Raw genomic sequence first — 24,908 nt, forward strand, 5'->3', positions numbered from 1 at the left:
AACTGGACTGTTTCCACACATTTAGCTGTTGACAGCTATGCATTACTGTTACTTTATGAATATACAGTTAATGTTCATTAAAAGGAAATGTGAAAACCTCTAGCTCTGTATTAATAATTTTATGATCATGGTATCAACTCCCATTGTATACTCCATGCATATAATGATTAACTGTTACTGCAATCAAAAATGTCACCTTCACATTGTATGAAAAAACAAGTAGATAAAAAGAATGTAATTGTTATTTTCCAACAGAGCTCCAACCATGACCTGTTCACATATTTAGACTTCATTTCTAGGTGCATCACTGCAGACCGTATTAGTTATTTCTAATAATTGATTATGTTAAGCTTGTGAGCGGGGACCTCTGTACCTAATTTAATGGCTCCTCTTAGTCTGTCAGTTCTAGTTTTGTCACATCCTTTGACTGCATGTTCTGTAATGATGCACATATTGTTTGCAATATATAAAACGAAGAAAATAATAATTATGTTGCTATAATTTAATAAGTATACACGTGGAAAATGATAGGGTGCCTTTATTACATTGCTGTGCTCCATGGGTACTGATATCCATAGCTACCTGTGGGTATAACAGTAATTTGTGCTGTGTATGCAGGGTCTGAACTGTAGGTATATGGCAGTGGCTGGCATATGTTTGTATTGCAGAGCAAGGGTAAGAAGAAGGTCACCACCCTAGCATGAAGGATAAAGGTTCAGAGATACTAGCAGGGGGAGGCATCTGATTTTCCTTCCACACATAGCATTTTATGCATGGGTTGGGGGATGCAATCCATAGGCTGGAGGAAGAGGAGGGGGTATATGACTCTGTGAACTCCTGCCTCTGATTACTGTTCCTGGTTGCTCATAGGATCTCCTGCCACAAGGGGGTACACAGCACTCACAGAAGCACTAGGCAACTCACAGCATAGCTGCATGTCAGAGAAGAAGGAGGGTGTAGAGCATACAGAGAGGGGAAAAAGCATCCCATGGCTCTGTAGTCCTGACACTGTCTGCTGAGAGTCTTCCTGAGAAGCTGCATTTGATCCTTCTTCCAGCTCATCACCCTTACCTTGAGAAACTCTACTGCCATTGTCACCTCTGAACCCCAGGTAAGGGAGGGAGGGATGGCAGAGCTGTGTTTATAAGAAGCTCTGTTACAGCTGATCAGTCTGTCTGTCCTTCTCTCCTCCTCTCACACACATACACACATTTACTAGGAAGGGATTTACTAGGAAGCCAACTGGATACATATTGGGTCTTGTGAGGTAAGGTCTTGTTTTTATTTATTGAATTATTTATTCTGCTTTTCCTAAACACTCCTGTTCTTGAATCATATCTCAGGGCCCCCAGGACATAAGGTTGGGTGTGGGGGTGCATCTGTCACTGTAGAAGATGCATTGGCTGTTCTCAGCTGCATCATGCATTTCTGCAAACCCTGCTGACTGTATGGGTTGATATGAATGTAAAGCCTACTATAATCCCTACTAATCACCCATAGTAAGCATGTCTAGCAAAGAGATATGATATGTGGACTGGTTAGTCACCTTCCTGGCATCTCTTATATAATGAATGTGGTCAGACTACATTTTTCATCTTTATTTCATATTTTTTTTGGTATCTCTCATCTCCCTTGTAATGTCCCTGTCTTTCCGATATCACCACCTCCATCTTTCTCTCAGCTGCAATGCTTTTCTAAAGGTTGATGATAGGATTTCTGCACCTCCCCTTGTACCATTCCTCCCTCTTGCAGAGGAAAAAAAATCCAGGTTTCAAGGACATGGGGGCCGAGTACAGTGATTTCCATGGTTTGAATTATTTCATGGACATGCATGAACGATCACAGCAATAATTAGAAAAACACATCATGCATTCCATAGATCAATTTTCTTTGTGATTATTTATAGACAATACAAAGAGATAGCATATATATATATATATATATATATATATATATATATATATATATATACACACACATTATTTACCTATAGAAATATAACATCTAAATAATATATACAGGTATATTTATGCACGCATATTTTTATATATATATATATGTGGAACGTGTAAGTATGTATTGGACGGTTATGTGTTTTATGGAAAATGTATACTGGCGATTTATATGTATAATATTACTTATCTGTTGCAGTCATATTCATTATTGAGAAAATTGATGTGTGCAAGTGTGATCTTTTTCACACTGTCGCAGCAGATACATTGAGATATATGTATGTATTGTAATATTTGTTAAGTATATGCTTCCCTAGGAGTTGTAATACAAATTCCTGTTGTTTGTTCCATTAGTGCTGAAAATATACTAAGCTAAACTGAGTGGGGAAGCACTGAAAGCAGGTCAGAGCGGGGGGCTGCAGCTTCGTGTTGTAAAAATGTCTTCTGTTCCTACCCTCCTTAGCTGATGATTCTCCCTTCTAAATCTGCAGACTGCAAAATATCAGAATGGATGTGTTAATGAAAGGCTTGTCCAAAGCAAAGGAAGGGGTGGTGGCTGCAGCTGAGAAAACTAAGCAAGGTGTAGCAGAGGCTGCAGAGAAAACTAAAGAAGGTGTACTATATGTGGGTAAGTGTTTAGCGTCAATGGCTCCCTTTGAATGTCACTCTACAGTACCATCTGTCAGCAGACATTATTTGCTGTTTTATATATCCCACGGTGTCTCATTATCCTGACGCCATGTAAAAGGTCACATGTATTGCATAACATGTAACAGGTACGTACATACTGTTTACAGATCATCTATTCAAGTAATGGGTTAGCATGCTGCAAGTAAGTAGAGGATGACATCAGATTCCAGGATATGTAAGGTTTGAGTAGAGTATCAAAATGATTATGCGATCACTTAAGATCTCAATAAAGGGAAAATATAGCCTAAAAATTAGGTAGTAAAATATATTTCACATAGTAGAATATGTCTTCATAAATGGAGAAAAAGACAGAGATTCTGAAAGGAATGGTGGCTGAGAGCGGCCATTTTGAATTCTAACAGACTACATTGACTTGAAGAGACACAGCTATTTTTATTTAAGGTTGAGCTTATTCAAAGGGATTTAAATAAACCGAGATCTATGTGCAATGTATAAAGCTATACCAGCAATTTGTAGAAGACTTTACAAGCATTATCCCTTAGTATGCTTTTTAAAATGAATAGTGAAATGGTTGTTGCCATTGCTTATGATGATTTTGCCATTATCTATCTAATGTCCTTGTTGAATGCAATTACAGGATTTTTTTTCCAAATGTAGTAAACTTGGGAGGTGTGTGGTGATAAAATTGCTTTAACCTGTTCAGCACCAGTGATGCACATCATTTCAATCAACCCTCGGCTCTTATAATAAAGGGGCTAAGAGCTGAATGTGATGTGAGCGTGTGTGTGTGAAAGCTCATGCTTGTATTCATAATAATGATGATGACAGAAATCCGCTGTTCTTGTAGCTCTCTTTTGCCAGTGTACAGCTAGGAACTGTCCAGTGCTGAAACATCTCTGGCTTCTACAGATCTACATTAAGCAAGCATCTGCTCAGAGCTAGTCAGATGAGAATGTCATCTGTCACAGGACAACCATTCCCATAACCCACTTCTAGCCATTTACTTTCTGAATGACAGAGGTTCATTGGAGTTTTAGCTGATGGTCCATATTTGAATTATTTGCCTGTTCTGTACATAATTTCACTAATCAATTGTGCTGATGACATAGGAGCACATTTGCATAAATAAGTAAAACACAAATATGCATATTCACATTTAATTCACAGTATAATTAAAGTCAAAATATAATTATATAGTGTTCTAATCAGATGAAATATATTACTTACAGACATTTAAACCTTTAGAAACAAAATCTCATATCTTTGGGAATGTATAATTGGATGCATTTGATATAACGTCACATGTTTAAAAGGAATCAGAATATTGTTTTTGTTTCACAACTGGACTCCAAGTACAAGGATGCTTTTACATTTATAAAAGTTTTATAAAAAGTGAATTGCACATTCCTCAGTAGACAAAAGTCTTAATGAGGCATAATTCTTTAGAAAAAAGGGTGGTTTCATTCCATGACAAGGCAATGCCACCTTTTGTGGCCTTAAAATAAGTTGATCAGTTTTATATAATATTAATTTAATTGCTGATATTTTGATATCGCAGGATGTTAAATGATACATATTCTTGCATTTTACCAATAACAGCTTCAAGGATTCATTGCTTCTCAGCCTTTTGGTTAAGATCACATGTACTATCCCCTAGGAGGGGGAAGCAGAGAAATCCCTGACCCTCTGGTGTAGAGCAGAGTGTCATGGAACGAGAGATGCTTGTTCACCCCCACAAGCTTGATTTCATCTGTGGCCTCTGACTGATAGGCTGATGATTTTTTGCAATCCAGTCTGAGGGCTGGGACCATAGTGGCCACTTAACTATTTCCTTATCTCACATGTACATCTTTGTGCATTGCAGAACACCATCAATCTTGTTCGTTACATTTTCTATTTTTTCACATTTATCTTTTTGCCACAGTGAGTCCCAACACATATGCCTCCGCCTTTTTGGTGGAGGAGGTTGGTCTGCCACCACTCTGTGTTGTTTCTGGACCATCCTCCTTTGGAGGAAGACTAGTAAAGCTCTAGGTTCCAAAGCATTGTTGTGGTTTTCAAGGAAGATCTCCTGCTGGCTGGGGAGGGGAGGCCCAATTTGTGGTTCCCCAAGCACCACAGCTACAACTACTCTTCTCCCAGGCCTTTTGTCTGGAGTAGGGTGGGGAAATGATTGAGGCTTTGTCCATTGTGGCAAGTGATGTTGGAGCGCAACACCTCTAGCTTCAATATCACAGCTTGAAGGTTTCATATTGCACAATCCTGGTCTAGGTAATTAACCATAGGGAGGAGGTAATTAGTTGGACATTCTGTGCTAGTTTTAATGGTCAAGCAGAGGGTTGCAGGTCCACTTATCTCAGTCTGCGTCCCTGACTGACACTTTGATCTATATATCCTAATGATTTCTCAGTCTGTATGGCTGTTCTCTGTGGGAGCAGATGGGTTAATTATAATTAATCTGGGTATTTCTTTGTGTATGCCTGACTCTATGTCCCTATGGGGCACTTGGATGAAATCCTGAAACAAATTAAATGGCCGCTATCAGCGGCTGTTACAGGAGCTATCCATTAAGTAAGCAGACAGGGTTTTCTCTTAAAGCAATGGTGCGCAGTAATGGCTTTGTTCAGCTCAAACATTTATGTTGCATTAATTTACTTATGAATCAATCCTGATAACATTTGCAATTTTGTTTTTAGGCTTAATTAAATAATTAAATATATGGTACAGCAAATCTAATTTAATCCAACTGAACTGTAGCTAGCAGTCAGAATATTGCGGCAAATGTATGTGATAAAGAGCACGGCTTCAAAATTCCAAGAGCAGACTGAGATTTGGAATTTAATTTCTTTAGTGGGCTGATCATTGGACACTTGAAAATAATATATCTCTCCTGAGGAATTTGCATGCCACTCATTTTCATGGGCATATCTACTCACAGCCCGGAATATGCAATATTAATATCTCAGGCCACCGAGGACTGGAATCTCATAATAATAACTTGTGGATACACATCAACAAATGGACAAGCATTTTGGCAGGCAAACCCACTAGATATTATATATGTTGCCGGACTTACTCTTGCATGGCTGTCTGGTACAAAACCGAAGTATTGTTCCACAGCAATGCCAAATGCCATACCAGCCCTGCATTTAAATTATGTGAGATTTAAGTAATTCAGTCATATACGGAATGCATTGATGTCATCAAACACTGTCATACAACAATATTTCTAGATGAAATGGCAAGGTCCTCATTTTCTCATGTCTAGAAGCTGACTCTTCCATGTTCTACTGTGATTTTAGAATAAATGTAGCTCCAGATTGGAAATTGTTTTCAAAAGGAACATTACAGTAGTCACTGTAATATAATCTTTGTGACGGACTGTATTAGTGTTTTGAGAGTCTCAGGGTCAGCTCATTTATAACCTAACCATCTGGCTACATAATATCTCTATAACATTGTCTTTATTGTGTTGGTAGATGTTTAGGTGCAAGTGCTCTACAAAATAACGTTTTTTTCTGAATATCTTCAAACTCTTGATGGAATTGGATCCCGTTTTAATCCAGGGACAATTGTTCCAATCTTGTCTTTTTCAGTGCATGTCGCTGTAACCTCCCACAGTAATAAGGAGATAACAATATCAATAACTACTCTATTACGTTCTTTCCCTGCCTCCCATTAGAGACCTTGATACTATACAATTCAGAATGTCTGTGGCTGGTTTCATACAAGTGACTTAGATAACTATTAACACAATAGTAACAAAATCATATGACATTGTAAATGTAGTTCAATCCCATGTTCGACAACCCTGTTCAGCAATTCATATGCATATGTTGAGAGTGCTTCATTGTGATTTTGCCACTGCTGGGAGGTTACATTTAAATGCACTCTTTTCTCTTGTAGTATGTAATAACATATATATTAAAATACGATATATGATAATAATGTATTGATTTAATTATGCACTACACACACATTGTAAGCACCTTTAGTTAAAATGATCATGCATGGAGAAGAAGGCCCACCATGTAACTATCCAAGTTACAGATTTAAGTGTGTACACATGGGTTTTTTGTACCTGTTTGTGCTGGCCTGCATTTGCGCTAATGAGGTCTTTAAAACTCTGCAGCATTGCCTCACTGTGCATTTTCCTAGCTATAAGGATCTGTCCTTTTTGAAGCTGGAAAGTTGTCCAAATCTCTGGTATTATTCTTTGATTGTGACCCACACATTGCCTAAATGAAAACCAAATCACGCGGAAATGTGTTTCTCTCTGGGTACTTTCCTGTGGATGTTTTTCAGTTTCTACCTTGAGTGTGCTTATTGATGTGCCTCTTTTGTGTATATGCTGATACAATTCTGCATATAACTATATACATTTGTCTCTACCTGTTACCCACCATTGTGATAACAACTATTCCTTAACTCACATCCCTTTCCATAACTGGTTTTTTTAATAATTGGGCAATAGGAATGCACCACTGTCTGATTTTTGTAAGTACAATAATACTTTATTCCAACATGGTTTGTATAGCAGGTTTTAGTATCTGCATAGAGCCTACTCTACTTGTTTGAGTTATCCAGTCTTTCTCGACCCAGACACCCACCCCACATATTTCTAGCCAGATCCACGCCAAGTTTAAATGAAAACTTTCATTTCCTAGTGTTACAAATGTACTGTAATATATACTTAGAAATTACAAATCGTTAGTTCTTAATTGCATCATCTCTTAGTACTTGTCAAGACATGGTCACATCTGGTAAACAATTATTATGTGTCGCTTAGGAATGTACTTAGATGAGATGAGCTGGGATATGGGATATGAGAGGTGACTTTAACCTCCTACAACATACCATAGACATTTTTTCGGTACAAAACATGATGTTTTGAACTAAACCTTTCCTAATATGTAGGTAAATTATAACATTTATATTCAAATATCAAAAAAAAAACAAAAAACAAGACCAGTATAGGGAAGCAATGCAAGCTACCACAAGCACAGAATACAAGCAATGCTGAATATCTTGCTTGCTATATAATGATAGGTATAAACAGAATTAGCATTTTTTAGGTTATTGGAGCAAAAAAATGCATTTTGTTAGGCCTGTGATATCTTTGTAAATACCCCTTTCATTGTCTCTGCTTTCTGTATGGACAACCCAGGCTTTCTTTATGGGAAGGCGCGCCATAATGTATAGCTAAAATTAAGTGACTTAAGAGATAAAATGTTTCATTTCACTGAAGAGACATTTTCATGACCCTGACAGCCTCACCAAAGAAAATTGCTGAAGGTAAGTATATCATGCATCACAAGATGTGTTCCGCCAAATATATGTCCTGCACGGCAATTGCTGGGGGGTAAGGAAAGGGACAAATGCATATATGGGATTCATGCCTTCAGAAACACTTAGAAGTAAAGGTACTATAGTAAAGGTAGTACATACGTTGAACAACTTTCCAGTGGATATATTTTAGAATAACACTGTATAGGAATGCACAAAACTTTAGTTGATTATCATTAGAATCATTTCCTGAATAAGCCTTTGGAAACCAACCGGTTCTTGCTGCCATAACAATTTACGTTCCTTTGTTAACTGGACTGGTTTTACCATTTTTCATTTTGTACATTCATGCGTTAAAGTCCTTCCTCCCCTTAATTATGCCAATTATAGAGGGTGGTCTTAGGATAGGCATTCTATAATGGTGTTTTCTTTTCTCTCTCATACATAGGAAGTAAAACCCGAGATGGAGTGACCTCAGGTCAGTATGAGCCTCCCTCTTCATTAAATCTCTGTCCTCTCTGCTGCTGTACAAGCCTCTAATCTGTGTGACATAGCACCTCAGGCAGCCGAGGAACGGAAGCCAGCTCTGACCATAATTGGATCAAAAGCTAATGGGTGATTGAGATTTCCCAGACCAGACTAATGCAATTAATACAAGTAGCGGCTGCTCTTCTTGTATCTGTTTTTCTATAGACTTGGTAAATAAAACACACTGGGAGTTGTATAACGGGCTGGTAATAAATTAAATTAGACAACATCCTTATTAGGCTTTCTTTGCACAAGCACAAGAAGGCATGAGGCCGTTATCATTGTCCCATTAATAAATGGGGATTTACATCTATTGTAAAAGGGAATTCTGGTGCAAGGCCTGACATGTGGTCTTATTGCCATAGCAACCAATGGAGTTACCCAGTTTGTAGGGCAGTTACATTGGTTGCTATGGGGTTAAGGCTCCTTTTTTAACTTTGCACCATAATATTTTTTTACATAGAAACCGTTTGTCCAGAAGACCTTTGACTTTTAAAATATTTTATTGTTTGAACTGCATGTGCCCCACTCTCCTTATCTCTAATGGATCCTTTTTTGTGGAAGATCCTTGTTTGGTCCTCTCACAGGAAAGCAACTTTGAATTTACTATTGACTCTGGTGATATGTAAAGCTAGAAGGGGAGAAGAGTAAGAGTGGAAGTGATACAGAGATTTAAATACATAAAGATATTTCACAAAATACTATTTCTAATGAGGAGACATGTTGGAACAAGAGGCCATAATCTAAAACTAGATGGTCAGAGGCTTAAGTGTCATGTAAGGAAGTTTTTCTTTACTATGAGGATGGTAGATCAGTAGAACAGCTAACAGTAGTAAAGTTTAATACAGAAAGAAATGTAAACATACATTGGATATGCATATGGCCTTGCCATATCTTGCTTACATCAGGAAAAACCTGCAGACTAGATGAGCTAAGTGGTTCTTATCTGCTGTCAAACGTATGTTTCAATGACATAGTAATGGCACAGTGACCTATGCACACTAGCAAATAGTACGCAAGGTCTGCCAACTGCCTTTATACGAAACTAAGACTTAGAAAATAAAGAAAGGGCAAATCTTTTTCGCAACAATTATTATGTGACTCCCTTATATGATCTGAATATAATAAGGTTCTTTCCTGTTTTTCAGTGGCTGAAAAGACCAAAGAGCAGGCATCTCAACTTGGAGGGGCTGTCATGTCTGGGGCTGGAAATATTGCTGCTGCCACAGGTCTGGTAAAGAAAGACGAGTTCCCCACAGACATAAAGGTATGTAACAATTAGCAGGGAGTGTTGTATGTCACAAATTCTTTGCACACCTCTTTGGTATTAAAATAAAAGCCGAATGTAAAAACAATATACCTATAATATAAAGGGCATATTTAAAATAATATTTGAAGAAAGTGGTATAAGGGTTTCTTGAGTTATCTTGCTGTATCCTGAAGGTGAATAGAAGTGCATGGAAATAACAATTAGGATACCATTGTAACCAAAAACATAATACTTGAAAACGAAGAAGATATGTCTCTTTGGTTTTTAATGTAAGCGCAGGAGAGCACAATCTCAGACTCAGCTCATCATGAGTCAGACGTGCTTGAAACAGAAGGCAAGTACTTGCTGGAACCTTTGTAGATGCTTGTGAGGATCAAAACCTTGTCTGAGAGGAGAATGAGCTGTCTCATTCCGGGGTTTATGCTCCTCTCAGAGACCAGGGCCAACAGGTCAACAGTAGAACATTGCAACCTTGTAGAAAAGGTATCAGTTTAGAAATTGGAAATGGTTAATTTCTAAACAAGGTAATAGCCATTGAGATTTCAGTTGCTGCATTCTACAATACTACCCCAAGAAAATTAATTGGGTTAATTGAATTAATATAAGCATACAAATCAAAAGAGTCTAGCAGCAGATCGTGCAACATCATATATAACAGTAACTATATGCAAAGTTTTTAAGGGTCGTAGTTTTTTTTTTATCATAATTAGAGGTTACACTATCACTGTCCTTGTGTCTATGACTGTGTTTTTGGATCATAGAGAGAAAGCCAAATGCAGTTAAATTCATCAGGCCTTAATCATTACTAACTTATACATGATTTCGCTTGATCTCATGGGGTGTCCTTAAGTCATCAGTTAACACACTTGCTTGAAAATGACCTTTAAGAACTATTGGCAATACGTTTATAAAGTACAATAATATTTCTGTGAAATATCACTTTTTCAAAGTGTACGGAAGAGCTCACATTTAAATGTAATCACATTGTAATTTCCCTTGTGGCACTAAAAAAAAGGTAAAGCATATCTACAAGCTAAAAGTAAGGGAGATGTGCACCAAACAAAGAACCTGTTGCAATCTACATAATTCAGCAATTTATATCAAGGAGACATATTTGCATACCCTTCATTATGGTTGAACGAAGGCTTGGCACCCATGTTACCTATTAAGACATCTTTTTGCCATAATAATCGTTGAATTCAGTAGTGTAAATGGCAAAAGCCACAGACAAATCAACCACATTTATCTCAGTACTTTGAGGTTCTAGGATATACTTCATTATACATATCAGCTGTGCACTAAAACTACACTAAAGGTCCATTTGGTGTCACGTCCAGTGATAAAACTAAGGTGGTGATTCATGTCCATCTGAATATGGACAGCAAGTGAACGGTCTTGGAAAACAAACAGCTCTCTGAGACAATGAGGGGACTGCTTCTAGCTTAGCTTATAAATAGCAGCAGCTGAGAAAATGAGGCCACAGCTTATGCTGCCAGGATGAAAACAAGCAGTGACGGAAGGCAGCATGCAGTGATCAGGAGCGATTGGAGGGAGTAGGCTTACTCCCCCTCACCCCAGGTCCCCTTTTGATCCTTTAAATCCTTCTGTGCATGTGACCCACAGACAGCTCTGAGTAGCACTCTCCTAGCAGATTACACCGGGGGACACAGTGTGGCTTTTTCTCTGCTTAACATAGGCTGCTTTGTTTAGCCTGCAACATGGATTGGGAATGGCTTGCATCTTGGACAGGTAAAGCCAAGTGGCCACCTGGTAACTAACATATGTATTAACACACACTAAAGCTCTAAATCACACACTTACTCTAACACACACATACGCTCTCATAACAAAATATACTCACTCTATCACAAACCACACATCATACCACAATCTCTCACAACTCACTCTGTCACGCCACACTCACATCACACACATTACATTTCACACCTGTCACATGTCACACCCTTACGTTACACTAGAGCTTTTCTTTCAGCTGCTTGCACATTGTGCGAGTAGCTGCACTATTACCATGAGGTCATATAACACCACTGCACTCCTGCCTCCGCTAATGGGCCTGTCCAAGTTAGACCCCCCCCTTGGACTGAAAAGGCATTTTCACAGAAACAGTGAGGATTATAAATAAATGGTTCCAAATTGGAAATGTGGCGTTATCACCCTAGCAAGCAATGTACTGTTCTTGCTGAATGGACCAATCCACTATGGTGACCACTTTCAAACTTTGCATCAGAATCATGTTTTATACATAAACCCCAATAAGTGCAGCACCTATAGTACTGATAATCCCAAATAAACCCTTCCACTGCTACAAATGCGTGCAACCATTCCTTTACACTTAGTCCTAAGGATTAGTATCCTACACTTAATATGTGTTAATAAGTGTTTTGTACAGCAGTGTTTTATTGTTCCATTCCAACCTATCCAGTGTTATTTTATGTTGATTCCCCATTAATTTCTAACTAAACGGCTTATGAAAAACATGTATCTGACTATTCTTGTTCTGAATTAGAACACCATGCGCCAATGTGAAAATCATTGTTTCTCGAATAACTAAACCATTGTGTTATACTACACAGCCCCATCAATTGTTGGACTGCAACTTCTATCATCCAGAATTAGTGGGAGTGGTAGTCAAACAACTGAGGAGGCTTTATGCCAACGCAGTTCATGTAAAGGCTGTGTGTAGATAATTTTCTACAGAAATGACATTCCTTTTCTTACTCTGTGTGATGTTTTGTTCCATGTGTTTCACAATTTACCGGTCCCAACTGTCACTTACAGAGGCAGGGGAGAGATAGCCTCCTCAACGTTTGCGTCATAAATCCAGGTGATCGTAGGTCCCATTCAATCCTTAACCCAGTTGTAGCGTTTGCCACATGAGCCATCATCAATAATTCAACGGCAATCGATAGTCTAAGTCATAACATTTCACTGCTTTGCATTAAAAGACATCTAAGAATAAGGATTATTTAGTGTCCAGATTTATTGTTTATACTAGTCTAGAAGCCCTTCATCCCTTAACATCCCATTTTAGTAGCAAGGTAAAGGAAGGTTGTCAAGATACATCTGCAGATCTACCTAAGCCAGCTTTAGAAAAATGCTCTTTTGCAAGAACCTTGATTTTAACTTAGGCATTGGTCAATGTGAACACAATTCATTGTTTAGAACATATTTTCTGACAAATATATATATATATATATATATATATATATATTTACTCACAGAGTCCATTGCACACCATTCCAAATATTCCAAGCCCGGTGCTAGTAACCAGCAGTTTCCATATAAAACACTTTCAAAAAGATGGTCAGCACTCTAGGTCTTTAAATTGACAATTTCATTTTATTCAAAGTCAAGTCCTGATGAAAGTCAGTAATGACTGAAACGTCGACTTGACTTTGAATAAAATGAAATTGTCAATTTAAAGACCTAGAGTGCTGACCATCTTTTTGAAAGTGTTTTATATATATATATATATATATATATATATACAGAACATTATTATAATGTGCTTTTCTAACAGTACAACTGTACAATGAGAGATTTATGCACTTTAAAGGTTCTCACAGTTTCTACAGTTTCCACTGTTATCATACGAAAGCAAGATGTCTGCCTCATTTCTTAATTTAATCAAGCATTGGCAACATAGTCCTTCTTAGTGATTAATAAATAGATTCCAAGAATCTTGTCAACATACTATATTCTGCTTTTGGATTTGTATCACAGATATATTGTTTGGAAGATAGCACTGAAATTTTACCTGAAATTTCAAATATTACCAAACCAATAATCAGATTGTTTCACCCTTTCTCAGAACAAATCAATACCTTGCAGTTCCAACCACCAGAAATAGATGGTTCTTTCAGTGATATATCTATACACATTATGAATTATGAAATGCTAAATGGGGACATAAAATAGTTTTTAATAAACAGTCTTTTTGTTTAACAAAAATATATAATCTAACGGTGGTTTATGACACATGATAGAGCTGTTACAAGGAAGTGTAATCTACCAAAGGGAGTCTTACAGATTTATTTATGGCTTGGTGATAGTTTTACTTGTCATTCACACATATTTCTGTTTCACATTTATATAGTGTCACTTTATCAGTCTGACATTTATTACATTAGAGATGAGGTGTTGTTTTATAGTTTATGTACACATTTCCTCATACAGCCATTTATGAACTTTTTTAACAACATATAGACCTGGTATGAACATATTTTTCTTTTCCTAAGTGAGAGAAAGACAAAGTCACATAAATTTTCTGGACGTCAGATGGAATTCAGGAGGGACCTCTCAGGTGCTGAAAGCTTATGTGGCTTGACATCTTTTTCTCTGTTAGCCCCCAAAAAGCGGCACCTTTGATTAGAAAATCCACAACCTCTTGAACTATACACATTTTCCTTATTGAGCAAGAAATGGCATATGTTGGTTGGACCAAGATATTTTTATACCAGCTCACTCAGACCTAAGACAGACGTCCTGCGAGTGTAACTGTGCCCTCTCACACTTACTCCCTCTCACAGTCTCTCACACACTCTCAATGTCTCTTTACCTTCTCCGCTGACTGCTTCCATGTCCCTGTCTCCCTTTATGCAGCTTAGATTCTTCTTTGGCCTCTTCCTGTTCTTCTATCCTTTTTCTTCATCTGCTTCTCCCTGCTATCAGCTCCATTGACCAAGCCTTCTGAAGCGCTTCCTCAAAAGGGCGAAGCCTCCGTGCACAAAGCTCCAGAATGCCTGGTCAATGGAGCTGATACCAGGGAGAAGCAGGCAAAGTAAGAAGCCAGAAGAAGAAGAGGCAAGAGAAGAAGGGGAGCTGCAGGAAAGAAGACAGGAACACATAAGTGGTAGGTGGAGAAGATAAGGAGACATTGAGAGGGAGTATGAGTGAGAGAGCATGAGTAAGAGTGAGTGAGCTTGAGAGAGTGAGTGTGGGTAAGAGTAACAGAGTAAGCAAGAGTATGAAAGAGTAAGAGTGAAAGTGAATATGAGTGTGAGAGGGCATGAGTAATATTTGTAATAAGCATGACAAATATGTTGCATATAGGTGATTGAATTGTGAAAGGTGAAGCACTGTGATTGGGAATAATCCACAATATAACATTTCCTCTTTAAGATTTAATAGTCAAGATCATTAAAAAAAGGACCTAAAGTTGTTGGGGGTTGTCAATATACATTAGGATAGCAACCACAGCCATCAGATGGTTAGAGTCCATATGATGTATATATCTTTATACATACAATATTTTCAAGATATATTTCACAGTTGGGAGAATTTATTTTTAAAATAACTATAGCTTACTTATGTATGTGTTATTTTAGCTTTCTACTGGGACAGGAAAAAGAAAAGCTGATAATTTATTCTTGGGACATGGAAACACAATTTTTAATTGAAATGCTTGTGCGCTCCTTCCAGTTTGCACCCGATATATTTATCAGCCCTGATTAACACATTCACACTTTGCAGAGCTGAGAGAAAAAGCTATACGAAGGGGAGATGATTTAGTATATTCTTGCTGACATGAAGCCTTTTGAAAGCTCTGAATTTCTCCTGGCAGAGAGAGACCTCTAACCAATGCTTGTATTCATTCCCTTTCTCACTATACTGCCCAATACCTTAAATTACCTTGATAGACACAAATAGAATTCTCAGCTTTCACCACAAAGAGGCCAGTCTTAATCAGAGAATCTGAGAGTCTATCTGATAAGTGCTTTCACAGAATGAACCCTTCTTCATTTTGTTTGGTTTTATCAGGCATTATTACTCAGATTTTCTCAACACTTTCATACTTATGCTGTTAGATGACGCTTAACTAATTATAATTACATGCTATATTTAGGAAATGTGATCAAGCTAACAAGACGATGTTGAAAAAAGTAGTGCACTTATTCATAAACCATGTAGTGACATATGTAATTTATAATGTTATAAAAGTGGTGTAAGAGAAACACTTGACAAATATGTTCTTTAACTCACAACACAGTTTTCCTAAGGGTTTCTGTGCAATTCAATTTGTATTCTGTGCTTTTGGAAACATTTTATTGGGGGGAAAAACAATATGCAGTATGTCCAAATAGTGGCGTTATTATTAGGTGATTATATGAACATTTGCAGAAGATATTCCAGGTCCAACCCGTGCAGTATTTGGAATGAAAATATTGTTTACTTACTCGTTTATTTAGAATATGATGTATACAAGTGTTTTGTAGGAACATTTATTTATTATTACAGTATTTATAATATAGTAAATATGTTACTGGGTCTGCTATAGTTTGTTTTTTTGTAATGGGGTTAATTAAACGTTTGGTTCTAAAAAGGCCCTGCAGTATAGATAAAGGAGTAAGATCTATTTCTGTGTGTCCACAGCCTGAAGAAGAGGCCCAGGAGGCTGTTGAAGAACCTGCGGCTGAACCACTGCTGGAGCAAGAAGGGGAAAGCTATGAAGAGGCTACCCAGGTGAGACAAAAAGAGAAGTGGCACAAAAACACACTTACATTAGCCATTTGGTCATTATTTTCCAGTCTCGCATTACTTCCATGACTTACTGTGTTTGGCTCATGTGTGCAGCATCCAGCCTCTCAACTCATCATCTCACTTACTTTATCTTGTCTCCAGTAGCATCTAACCAAACATTTCTATAGCACTGGATAGAATATGTATATAATTTAAATGAGATACAATTATAAACATAATAAATATAAGTAGACACAACATCCGTATGCCCCTAGTTAGGCTGTGGGGTATTTTTGGTTCATGTTCTTGTGCTACCGAATTACCTGGTCCCAAGTTGGATGTTAGACTTAAAGTCAACATGAATTCACACTTGATTGTCATTGAAACCACTTACCATTTTTGTAGCTGTCTTCTGAACTCTATCCAATGTGTCAATATCCTTCTGGAGATAAGGTCTCCAGAACTATATGCAATCTGTAAAGTGGCATAATCACCATCCTCTTCCTGCTACTAATGCCTCTCCCTATGCAACCCAGCATCCTGCTTGCTTTTTGAGATGCTTTATTGCATTGTCTGCTTACCTTTAAGTCATCAGACTTACGTGCCTAACAGAAGAGTTCCAGCAATGCTATATTGTGCCTCGGGATTTTTACATACCATTATTTTACATTTATCAATATTAAACTGCAACTGCTACACTCTCGACCATTCTTCTAATTTAGGTCATTCATCATTTGAGTTGTTCCACCCGGAATGTCTACCCTGTGGCAGACCTTTGTATCATCTGCAAAAAGACATACCATACCATTAAGACCTTCTGTAATATTACTAATAAAATATTAAAAAAGTACAGGTCTCAATACTGATCCCTGAGGTACCCCACTAGTGACATGTCCGTCCTCTGAGTATACACCATTAACTAGAACCTTCTGCGTCCTATCACTCAACCATTGGCTTATCCATTCAACTATTCTGGCATCCATACCCATAGACCGCAATTTAATTATAAGTGTTATATGAGGGACAGTGTCTAATGCCTTACTAAAATCTAGGTAGGCTATGTCAACAGCCCCTCCCTTATCTATTATCTTAGTTACCAAGTTATGCTTCCAGATATTTCACAATCCTATCCTTTAGCATGGATTCAATTAATTTGCCAACTACTGGCGTAAGGGTTCCTGGTCTATAGTTGGTCAAGTCTTCCCTAATACTTTTTTGTGCAGTGGTGCTACGATTGCCAACTTCCAGTCTTCTGGAACTACTTCTGTCATTAGTGACGCGTTAATTAGATCTGCTAGCAGTTTAACAAGGACACGTCAAAGCTCTTTTAATCATTTTTGGTGTATCCCATCAGGTCCCATTGATTTGTCTGTTTTTGCTTCGGAGAGTTCAAGTAGAACTTCCTCCTCTATAAACACAGCTGTGTCACATGTCTCCCTATTTCTCTTGGCTAACAAGGGTCCTTCACCTTCTTCTTCCTCTGTAAAAACAGAACAAAAAAAATGTGTTTAGGCAGTGGGCTCCATCTTTATCCTCATTTATACAATTCCCTTTACTTGTCTTTAGTAATATATTAGGTACAAGCAACACAACAAAATTATGTCATTAATTAAATAATTAATCAGGATGAGAAAGCAAATAATCAGTTTCAGAAAAAAATGGGTGCATAGCAGATTTGGAGTCACCGTCTGATGACCAAAAGCATAATACGGGGTTGTTGCCATTCTGTGGAAGGTGCTCTTGCAGCTGTGTATGGTAAATTATGCTAGATAGCAGATGGAGCGGTCTCCCCTGTATCACAGCCTGATTGATGGACTTGCAGAGGTAATTTTCTTCAAAGTGACTCCACATTCCAAAGTATATTGTTAAAACAGAGACAGGCCAAATGTACTGAACTATTTAATCCACAGAACAAACTGAATGACATTATAGGGAATATATACCCCCAACTGTGAATATGATGGCTGTATATATAAAACAAAAAATAATAACAATAATATCCAAAGATGAAAATGTTTTAATCTAAAAAAAATATATATTAGAGTCTGAAATGTAAAGAAGTAACCATTGCTAGGAAACATGTAAAAAAACTAAGTTTTTTTTGGATAGGGCACAAAACAAATTAATTTAAATTAAACAGTGTGTGATGATAGCTGCTTACTTTTGGTGTTCCAACCTTTTAGCACACCTTACAATTCACAAAATAATACCTGCTTATTAAACAAATCATATATATATATATATATATATATATATATATATATATATATATCCTGAAGGGTGCAGACTAGATGGGCCAAAAGGTTCTTATTTGCCCTCAAATTCTATGTTTCTGTTTATAGAATTTATAGCACCCTAGGCAAACTATGTCCCTCTCCTGCCTGATCTTAATTGTTGATGTAGGAATAAAATCATAATACCAGCTGTGGTCCCTGTGTGTCAGCCGTAGGAGAAATCAGCAGCCATTTGTACGCCATAGCTGTAAATAGTGAAATCCTCTGGATCCCCGCTGCACCATTTCTTTACCTGCCTCTCCCCCTGGTGGATATTGATGAGAACAAATACTCTCCAGAACTAATTTACAATTACAGCTTCTTTATTTATCATCATGATTCCCACAGGACTACACCATGAATCCCTAATTATGTATCCCAGATTTCTCCACTAGATACTGATAACAAGATATATGTATAAAAAAAATTATATAATAATGAATCGTGCCCTGTATTACTGGTTTTCAAAGATTATTATTTAGGCAACTTGACTTCATTATTATTATTATTATTTTTTTTTTTTAAAGAAATCAGCTGAATTTAGATCACACATGTAAGTGGTGTTGGGCATTAACATACCTTTCTAAATGAGCTGACACTCATGAAAACCATTTAATAGCGCATTGTGAAGATTCTATGTAGTGACTCGCCAAACGTGTTAACCAAATGGCTGTAATACCTGTCGTGCTTGATTTATAATTATTTAAAGATACACTTTATTGAGTCGTCTGCATTCAGGGCCAAGATCATGACGCAGCCCTGGCACTTTAAGTAGGTATGTGTAGCTGACAGACGCTATGTTTTCACTCTTGCATAGCTTGTGGCCAGGCAGATCCAGCCACCGGCCGCATGCTACAACACCTAATGTGCCACTGGAGCGGGAGTATGGGTTGCCAGTCCGGAAATATCAACTATACCATACTAGTAGCAAAAATACCAACTAGGAGTCTTACATGTGATCACAGTAATGTGGAATGGGATAGAGTCGGTTGCAGATCATCGTGTATTGACACTGTTGTAAAGGTGGTAATAATTAATAGCTTGATAGCAGATGTAATGTGTGCCAGTTTAAAGGACCAATCTGTGCACTAAGAAGTCTTGCGGGTTTCTTATATTCATATTCAATGACAGGTACATCTAGTACACCACAGGATTTCCCATAATGCTTAGATACTGTGGCTGGCTGAGCATTCAAGGTGTCGCTAGTACACAGCAGATGGAGTGACCAGTGCCTTATCACCTGTTAGGTTAATTCTTTTTCTGTCATCTGGCTGAAATGTGTCTTGCACCTGCCCCTTCTGTGCTCAAAGGACTGAAATATAAACTTAATTTATAAATCAATAATAATATTAGATACAATGAATACCAGAAATAGCAACTTGTGCTATCAATGGTGCCACCAAGATATCTTTGAAAAGGGATGCTCCAGTCAACATATACACTTATTTCTCCCTCTTACAAATGTATGTAACAAATCTGCAAAGCCCCACTCCATACATTTGCCTCTTTCTCTGCCCCTGGTCCTAGGCTTGCAGTTTATGTATTTGATTAAACACATTTCTCGCTTGCGCGAGCACACACTGGCTATATGAGAACCCCTCCCCCACACAGACAGAAAGTTCTCCCATTGGTGTCAATAGGAGAACTTTCTTACCATTAAAAGTGGGACTACAGAATGGGCAGTGCACTGTAGCTCTAGAGCTGCAGCTTTTCCTAAAGTAAGTACGTTATTTTGTTTCCCTATAGTTACCGAATGTATATTAAAGTACTTTAACAAATAAGTGCTTCTAATACTGCGAACAAAGACTATCCAGTGCTGCATGAAGGAACCAACAAGCCCAGATCTACTTCTCAGTCTTCATAGACCTCATTACTGAGGCATGGTTGTTATCCCTGTGGGTACAGTGAGCAAGATGGTCCCCATCTAGATTCAACTTTACACTTACGGAGAGGAGATTGCTAAACAAAGGAAATATGTACAAAAAGATATGAAAAGAAAAAATGTCGGTGCGCTAAGCTAGTCTCAGGCTCAAATAATACAAATGTATAATATAAGGCCTACCAAACAGTGTGAGCATGCTGCAAATACAGTGTGTTGGCTGTACAATGTATACAAAAAACAAAATACTGTCTGCGCTTCTCACCCTAATAAAGTTGGCAACAAATATATAAACATAATATAAATGAGAGGTTTTGGTTATATGAATTGGCCAAAGCATAATTAAGCTCACCCGCCACGTCAAGGCACACTCTCAATAGGGTGAGATCCTACTCTCACCTCCTACATAGTGGGCACACAAAGCAGTTTATACTGCTACCAAAACCAGATTTGTATACAAAAAGATATGAGTCTAGCTACCCTTGTGGGCTGGACCATTCTGATATGCTGACTGATAGTTTTGAACCATAATGGCATCATCAGGCTAAAAATCTAAAGCTGTTTTGACCAGGGATTCACTGTCTTTTTCTCAGCTGAGCTAGTCTCATACCTTTTTGTATACATTTTCTGTCTCTGGGAATCTCTTACGGATCTCCTTAAATGTAATTTGGAGTCCAGAGGGATTCCAGCTGCATGTCACTGATGATATCTATGGCAGGGGTCGACAAATTTTGTTTTGATCTAAGAGCCAGCCAAAATATGTAGGAGCCAGTTTTTTCCCCAATCATGTTTTTATTTTCATATATTTAAAGTTTCAATCACATTGCCCCTGTGTCTTCTCTGCATACGGTGATTTCAGCTACTGCTTACTTACTGTTTTTTTTTTTTTAGGATGATTACCAGGAATATGAACCAGAAGCATAACACCCCCATATACTGGTCCCTCCACCAGCAGCATCAGCACAAATATAGCTATAATAAAATAATAATAAAAAATTACCTTATCCTCATGCCCTGATCTTCCCCCAAGAGGTGTGTGTTGTGCACCTCTCTCTTACCCCAAAAAGTGAGCTCTTCCTATAATCCATCTTCAGAGAAACTCATGTGAAGTGACTTTCATGTATGGTAATCTTTAGCGTTGAGTCATAGTCGAAGCAAAAATGGTGTTTAAAACAAAGAAAAAAAACCCTTTGTAATGTATGGAACCATGAGCCCATTGTTTTTGTCTTAGTAGTCCTTATGCCCCCGGGGAATTATTTCTGTTTCCCTCCCAGAGAATAATTATCGGGGGTTCAGTGAAATTTGTTACATATTTTTGTTTTGTTAACTTTGTTTTATTCTGGTGTAAAGGCACGTTCTGTAGCAGTGGGGCCTGCAACCCTCTAAATCAGAATGGGTCAATTATATTCTTATATGTCTACCTACATAAAAAGCATGTTTTAACTTTTTATAAACAGGTGGTAAAAAAAAAACACCCACAAATAAATTTTCTAATTAACTACTCTGCTGCCATGATTTTGAGAAACATTATATATCTCTGGCAGTTGTGGAGTTAACAGAAAAACAAAAAACAATGTAACTGTGGATGACTGGCCTTTCACATAGTTAACTCAGTGTTATAATGTGAGTTGTTTTTCTTTTGCTGTTTTTTTTATACATATATATACACATATCTAAAATATATTAATGGTTTAACTTATTTGTGACTGTTCTGTAAATCAAAGAAAATGTGTGGGAATCCAATGCCGAATCTTTTCAATGTCCTTGTGTTCGAAATAATTTTACAAAAGGAATAAAAAAATGATTAACAAAAATGGTTGTGGTTGTTTCACTGACACTGGCCTGACGACTGTATTAAAAGTACAATAACATTAAAGGTAAAATAATTGGTTTTGCTTAGTTACATAATTAGTATCGTTGAAAAATATCTATCATGAGAATACTTACTTATGTGAGAAAAGTGATCCAAAAACGTATTTATGAAAGGAAAACGGGGGAACCAGTACACACTGGAGACATGTTTCTAGATTTCGCACTTTTCCCTACTTATTTCTGTTTTGCTCTCATAGTTGTAGTTCAACTATGTTCAATAACGTTTGCAAGTACAGGGCAGAGTCTGCAGACTATTATATTACAGAGAGATACCACCTTGGGTATTTATTAAAACTTAACTTTTAATATATATCACACTAAAATAGTTTATTACCCTAAACATGCACTAATAAAATGTGTGATAGTTTTTGTATACACTTGTGATGATATTATTATTATCTTTTGTTTATATAGCTCCAACAATTTACGCAGCGCTAAATACAATACATATATTCAAGGGGTATGACAAGACGAGAATTGACAGACTAAGACAAACTGATACATTAGGTGGAGAGAGCCCTGCTCACAAGCTTACAATCTTGAGGGAATGGGGTGACAAACATAAGGAACAGAGACAGTGGCGTCACTAGGGTGGGTGTCACCCGGTGCCATGACACATGGTGTCGCTGACGTCGGGGGAGTTCCCGCTGATGTCAGTGGGCGGTCCCGCTGATGTCAGTGGGCGGTCCCGCTGACATCAGGGGAGTTCCCACTGACATTGGGGGCGTTCCCGGCGACGGCAGCGGGAAACACCCCCATTTGAAGGAAAAAATGGGCGGGGAGCGAGCCGTGTCAAGACCCCGCTCCCGCGGCCCGGAGGATTCATATAGAATTCGTATAGAACTCATAGAGTTCCCTGCCTGGTGTGGTCTCACCCCCGCACCCGGGTTGTGATGCCACTGCACAGAGAAAGAGTGAGGGGTAGTGTGGTGGTTGTATCAGTGACAAGGAAGTTCTAGCAGCTAAGATGGCACGGCTTCTCTGAAGAAGTGGGTTTTGAGATGTTTCTTGAATGTCGGGAGGGAGGGTGAATGCTGAAGGTTCTGTGGAAGTAGATTCCAGAGATATGGGGCAGCCCGAGTGAAATCTTGTAGACGGGAAAAGGAAGAGGTGAAAAGTGTGGAGGAGAGCCTTAGCCCATGGGAAGAACATAAGGAGAGTATTTGCTTATGAGGGCAGAAATGTAAGGAGGAGCAGCGTTATATGTCCGTACCAGGATTTAAAATTTTATTCTAAAGGTAATAGAGAGCTAGTGGAGGATTTCACAGTGGGAAAGCAGAAGAGGAGCGGCATACAAGGCAAACCTTTCTCTGGGGCTGTACCCCATTCTACCCCCCTCTGGTCAAAACCAGAAAATGTACCCCCCCCAAAGAGGGGAATCGTTTAGGTATTCAAAGGGGAGTGACAAAAAGCACCGCCTACCGCCATTACCCATCTATCATCCACCAAAATCTGTGTGTTTGGAGACCTGCTTTCACTGCAGCATTTCCAGTACAACCAAAAAATGTTATTCAAGTTCAGGTCACATCTACACAAAAATAAAAACAACATGCCAGTGAGTATGTGAAGAAACCTTTGGTCCAGGCCCCAGATGATGTCTGATGTCATAAAAACCTTGTAATTGTGCTTGGTGTGCTTACCAGCCAAAACAATGTCAATGTGCGTTGTTTTTCCCTGAAAATCACCCCATTTTATGCACACCACTAGACCCAACCAATCAATAGCAAAAAGGTTGAGATCTGGTTAGATCCAATCCACACAGGATAGAAACACATCTGACCTCTGAAAGTACATGTGAGAATGGCCGCTAGTCCCTGATAAGTATGCTCATAATGAGTAAATTAAAATCCATCCAATGTACAGAATACATGCAATAAAATAAAATACACGTATATTATATAAAGCAACATCCTAGTCAACTAGGGACTACTTTAAGGACTTACGATTTTCATTTCCTATATCCATGAATAAAAAACAATCCGATATATTACATAAAAACTGTGGTGGTGGTATTATTATTATTCTAAAATATGTAGACTGATTAATCCATTTTAATGAATATTTTGTGGCAATGCGCGTTGGTGGCATGTGATGCTGAGCAGAAGGTGATGAGAGGCACATTTCTGCAAGCAATTATTTCATAACCTGTGAGGGGAAATTTGTTTTTCTGTTAGTTCCCACTCCACAGCAATGTCAGTTTGCCTCTCTACTGCCTTCACTTGCCCCCTCTCAGTATGTTCAACAGGCATTTTCTTATTTTTACAATTTCTTCTATTTTAATATTTTGCTAGTTTTGTATTTTTCAAGAAAACCGCATATTCCTACCTCACCCTCTTTATTTCTAAGAGGTCACATCCACTTTCTTGACTATTTCGATTATTAAAAACAGAACAAGTAAAAAGTCATGTGAAGGAGGAAAACACTTGTTCTTCTGGTCTTAAGGCAGATGACGCATTGACTAAGCATTGACTAAGCTCATTGCAGCAAAACATACATTGGGGTTGGTACGTTTGGACTTGGCACCATTCATCACCAGGCTTTTTTGCCTTGTTTCTAGGTTTGGTTATTTACTTTTGGGCACTGATGTACCATTGCTGTATGTTATTTCATTTGTTCCTTTTTACTTTATTGCTGTGGCCATCCTTGTGTTTCTTATTTGTGCCTTTATATACATACGTATTTCCATCCTAGTTCCTGTAGTCCTGTGTCCTTGTTCA

The 24,908-nt window shown here is 38.0% G+C and overlaps 1 protein-coding gene across 1 annotated transcript; it reads left to right on the top strand.

The window, feature by feature from the left end:
• The first annotated feature begins 2,459 nt into the window (after positions 1–2,459).
• On the top strand, positions 2,460–21,243 carry LOC149299438 (beta-synuclein-like). Its single transcript, XM_089485998.1, has 5 exons — positions 2,460–2,580; positions 8,338–8,367; positions 9,566–9,684; positions 16,081–16,170; positions 21,211–21,243. Exons 1-5 carry the CDS (start codon positions 2,460–2,462, stop codon positions 21,241–21,243), a joined length of 393 nt encoding a protein of 130 aa, XP_089342124.1.
• Positions 21,244–24,908: the final 3,665 nt, after the last annotated feature.

Source organism: Sceloporus occidentalis, unplaced genomic scaffold (assembly GCF_023333645.1).
Source record: "Sceloporus occidentalis isolate IW3139 unplaced genomic scaffold, rSceOcc1.0.p SCAF_28, whole genome shotgun sequence".
In the NCBI taxonomy this organism is placed as follows: Eukaryota; Metazoa; Chordata; class Lepidosauria; order Squamata; family Phrynosomatidae; genus Sceloporus; species Sceloporus occidentalis.

What these genes read in the sequence shown, in the direction of transcription:
- LOC149299438 (XM_089485998.1), top strand. Translation starts at nt 2,460, where the DNA reads ATGGATGTGTTAATGAAAGGCTTGTCCAAAGCAAAGGAAGGGGTGGTG. An exon ending in CCGAGATGGAGTGACCTCAG is followed by an intron (nt 8,368 to 9,565) that starts GTCAGTATGAGC and finishes CCTGTTTTTCAG; the next exon opens with TGGCTGAAAAGACCAAAGAG. An exon ending in AGTTCCCCACAGACATAAAG is followed by an intron (nt 9,685 to 16,080) that starts GTATGTAACAAT and finishes GTGTGTCCACAG; the next exon opens with CCTGAAGAAGAGGCCCAGGA.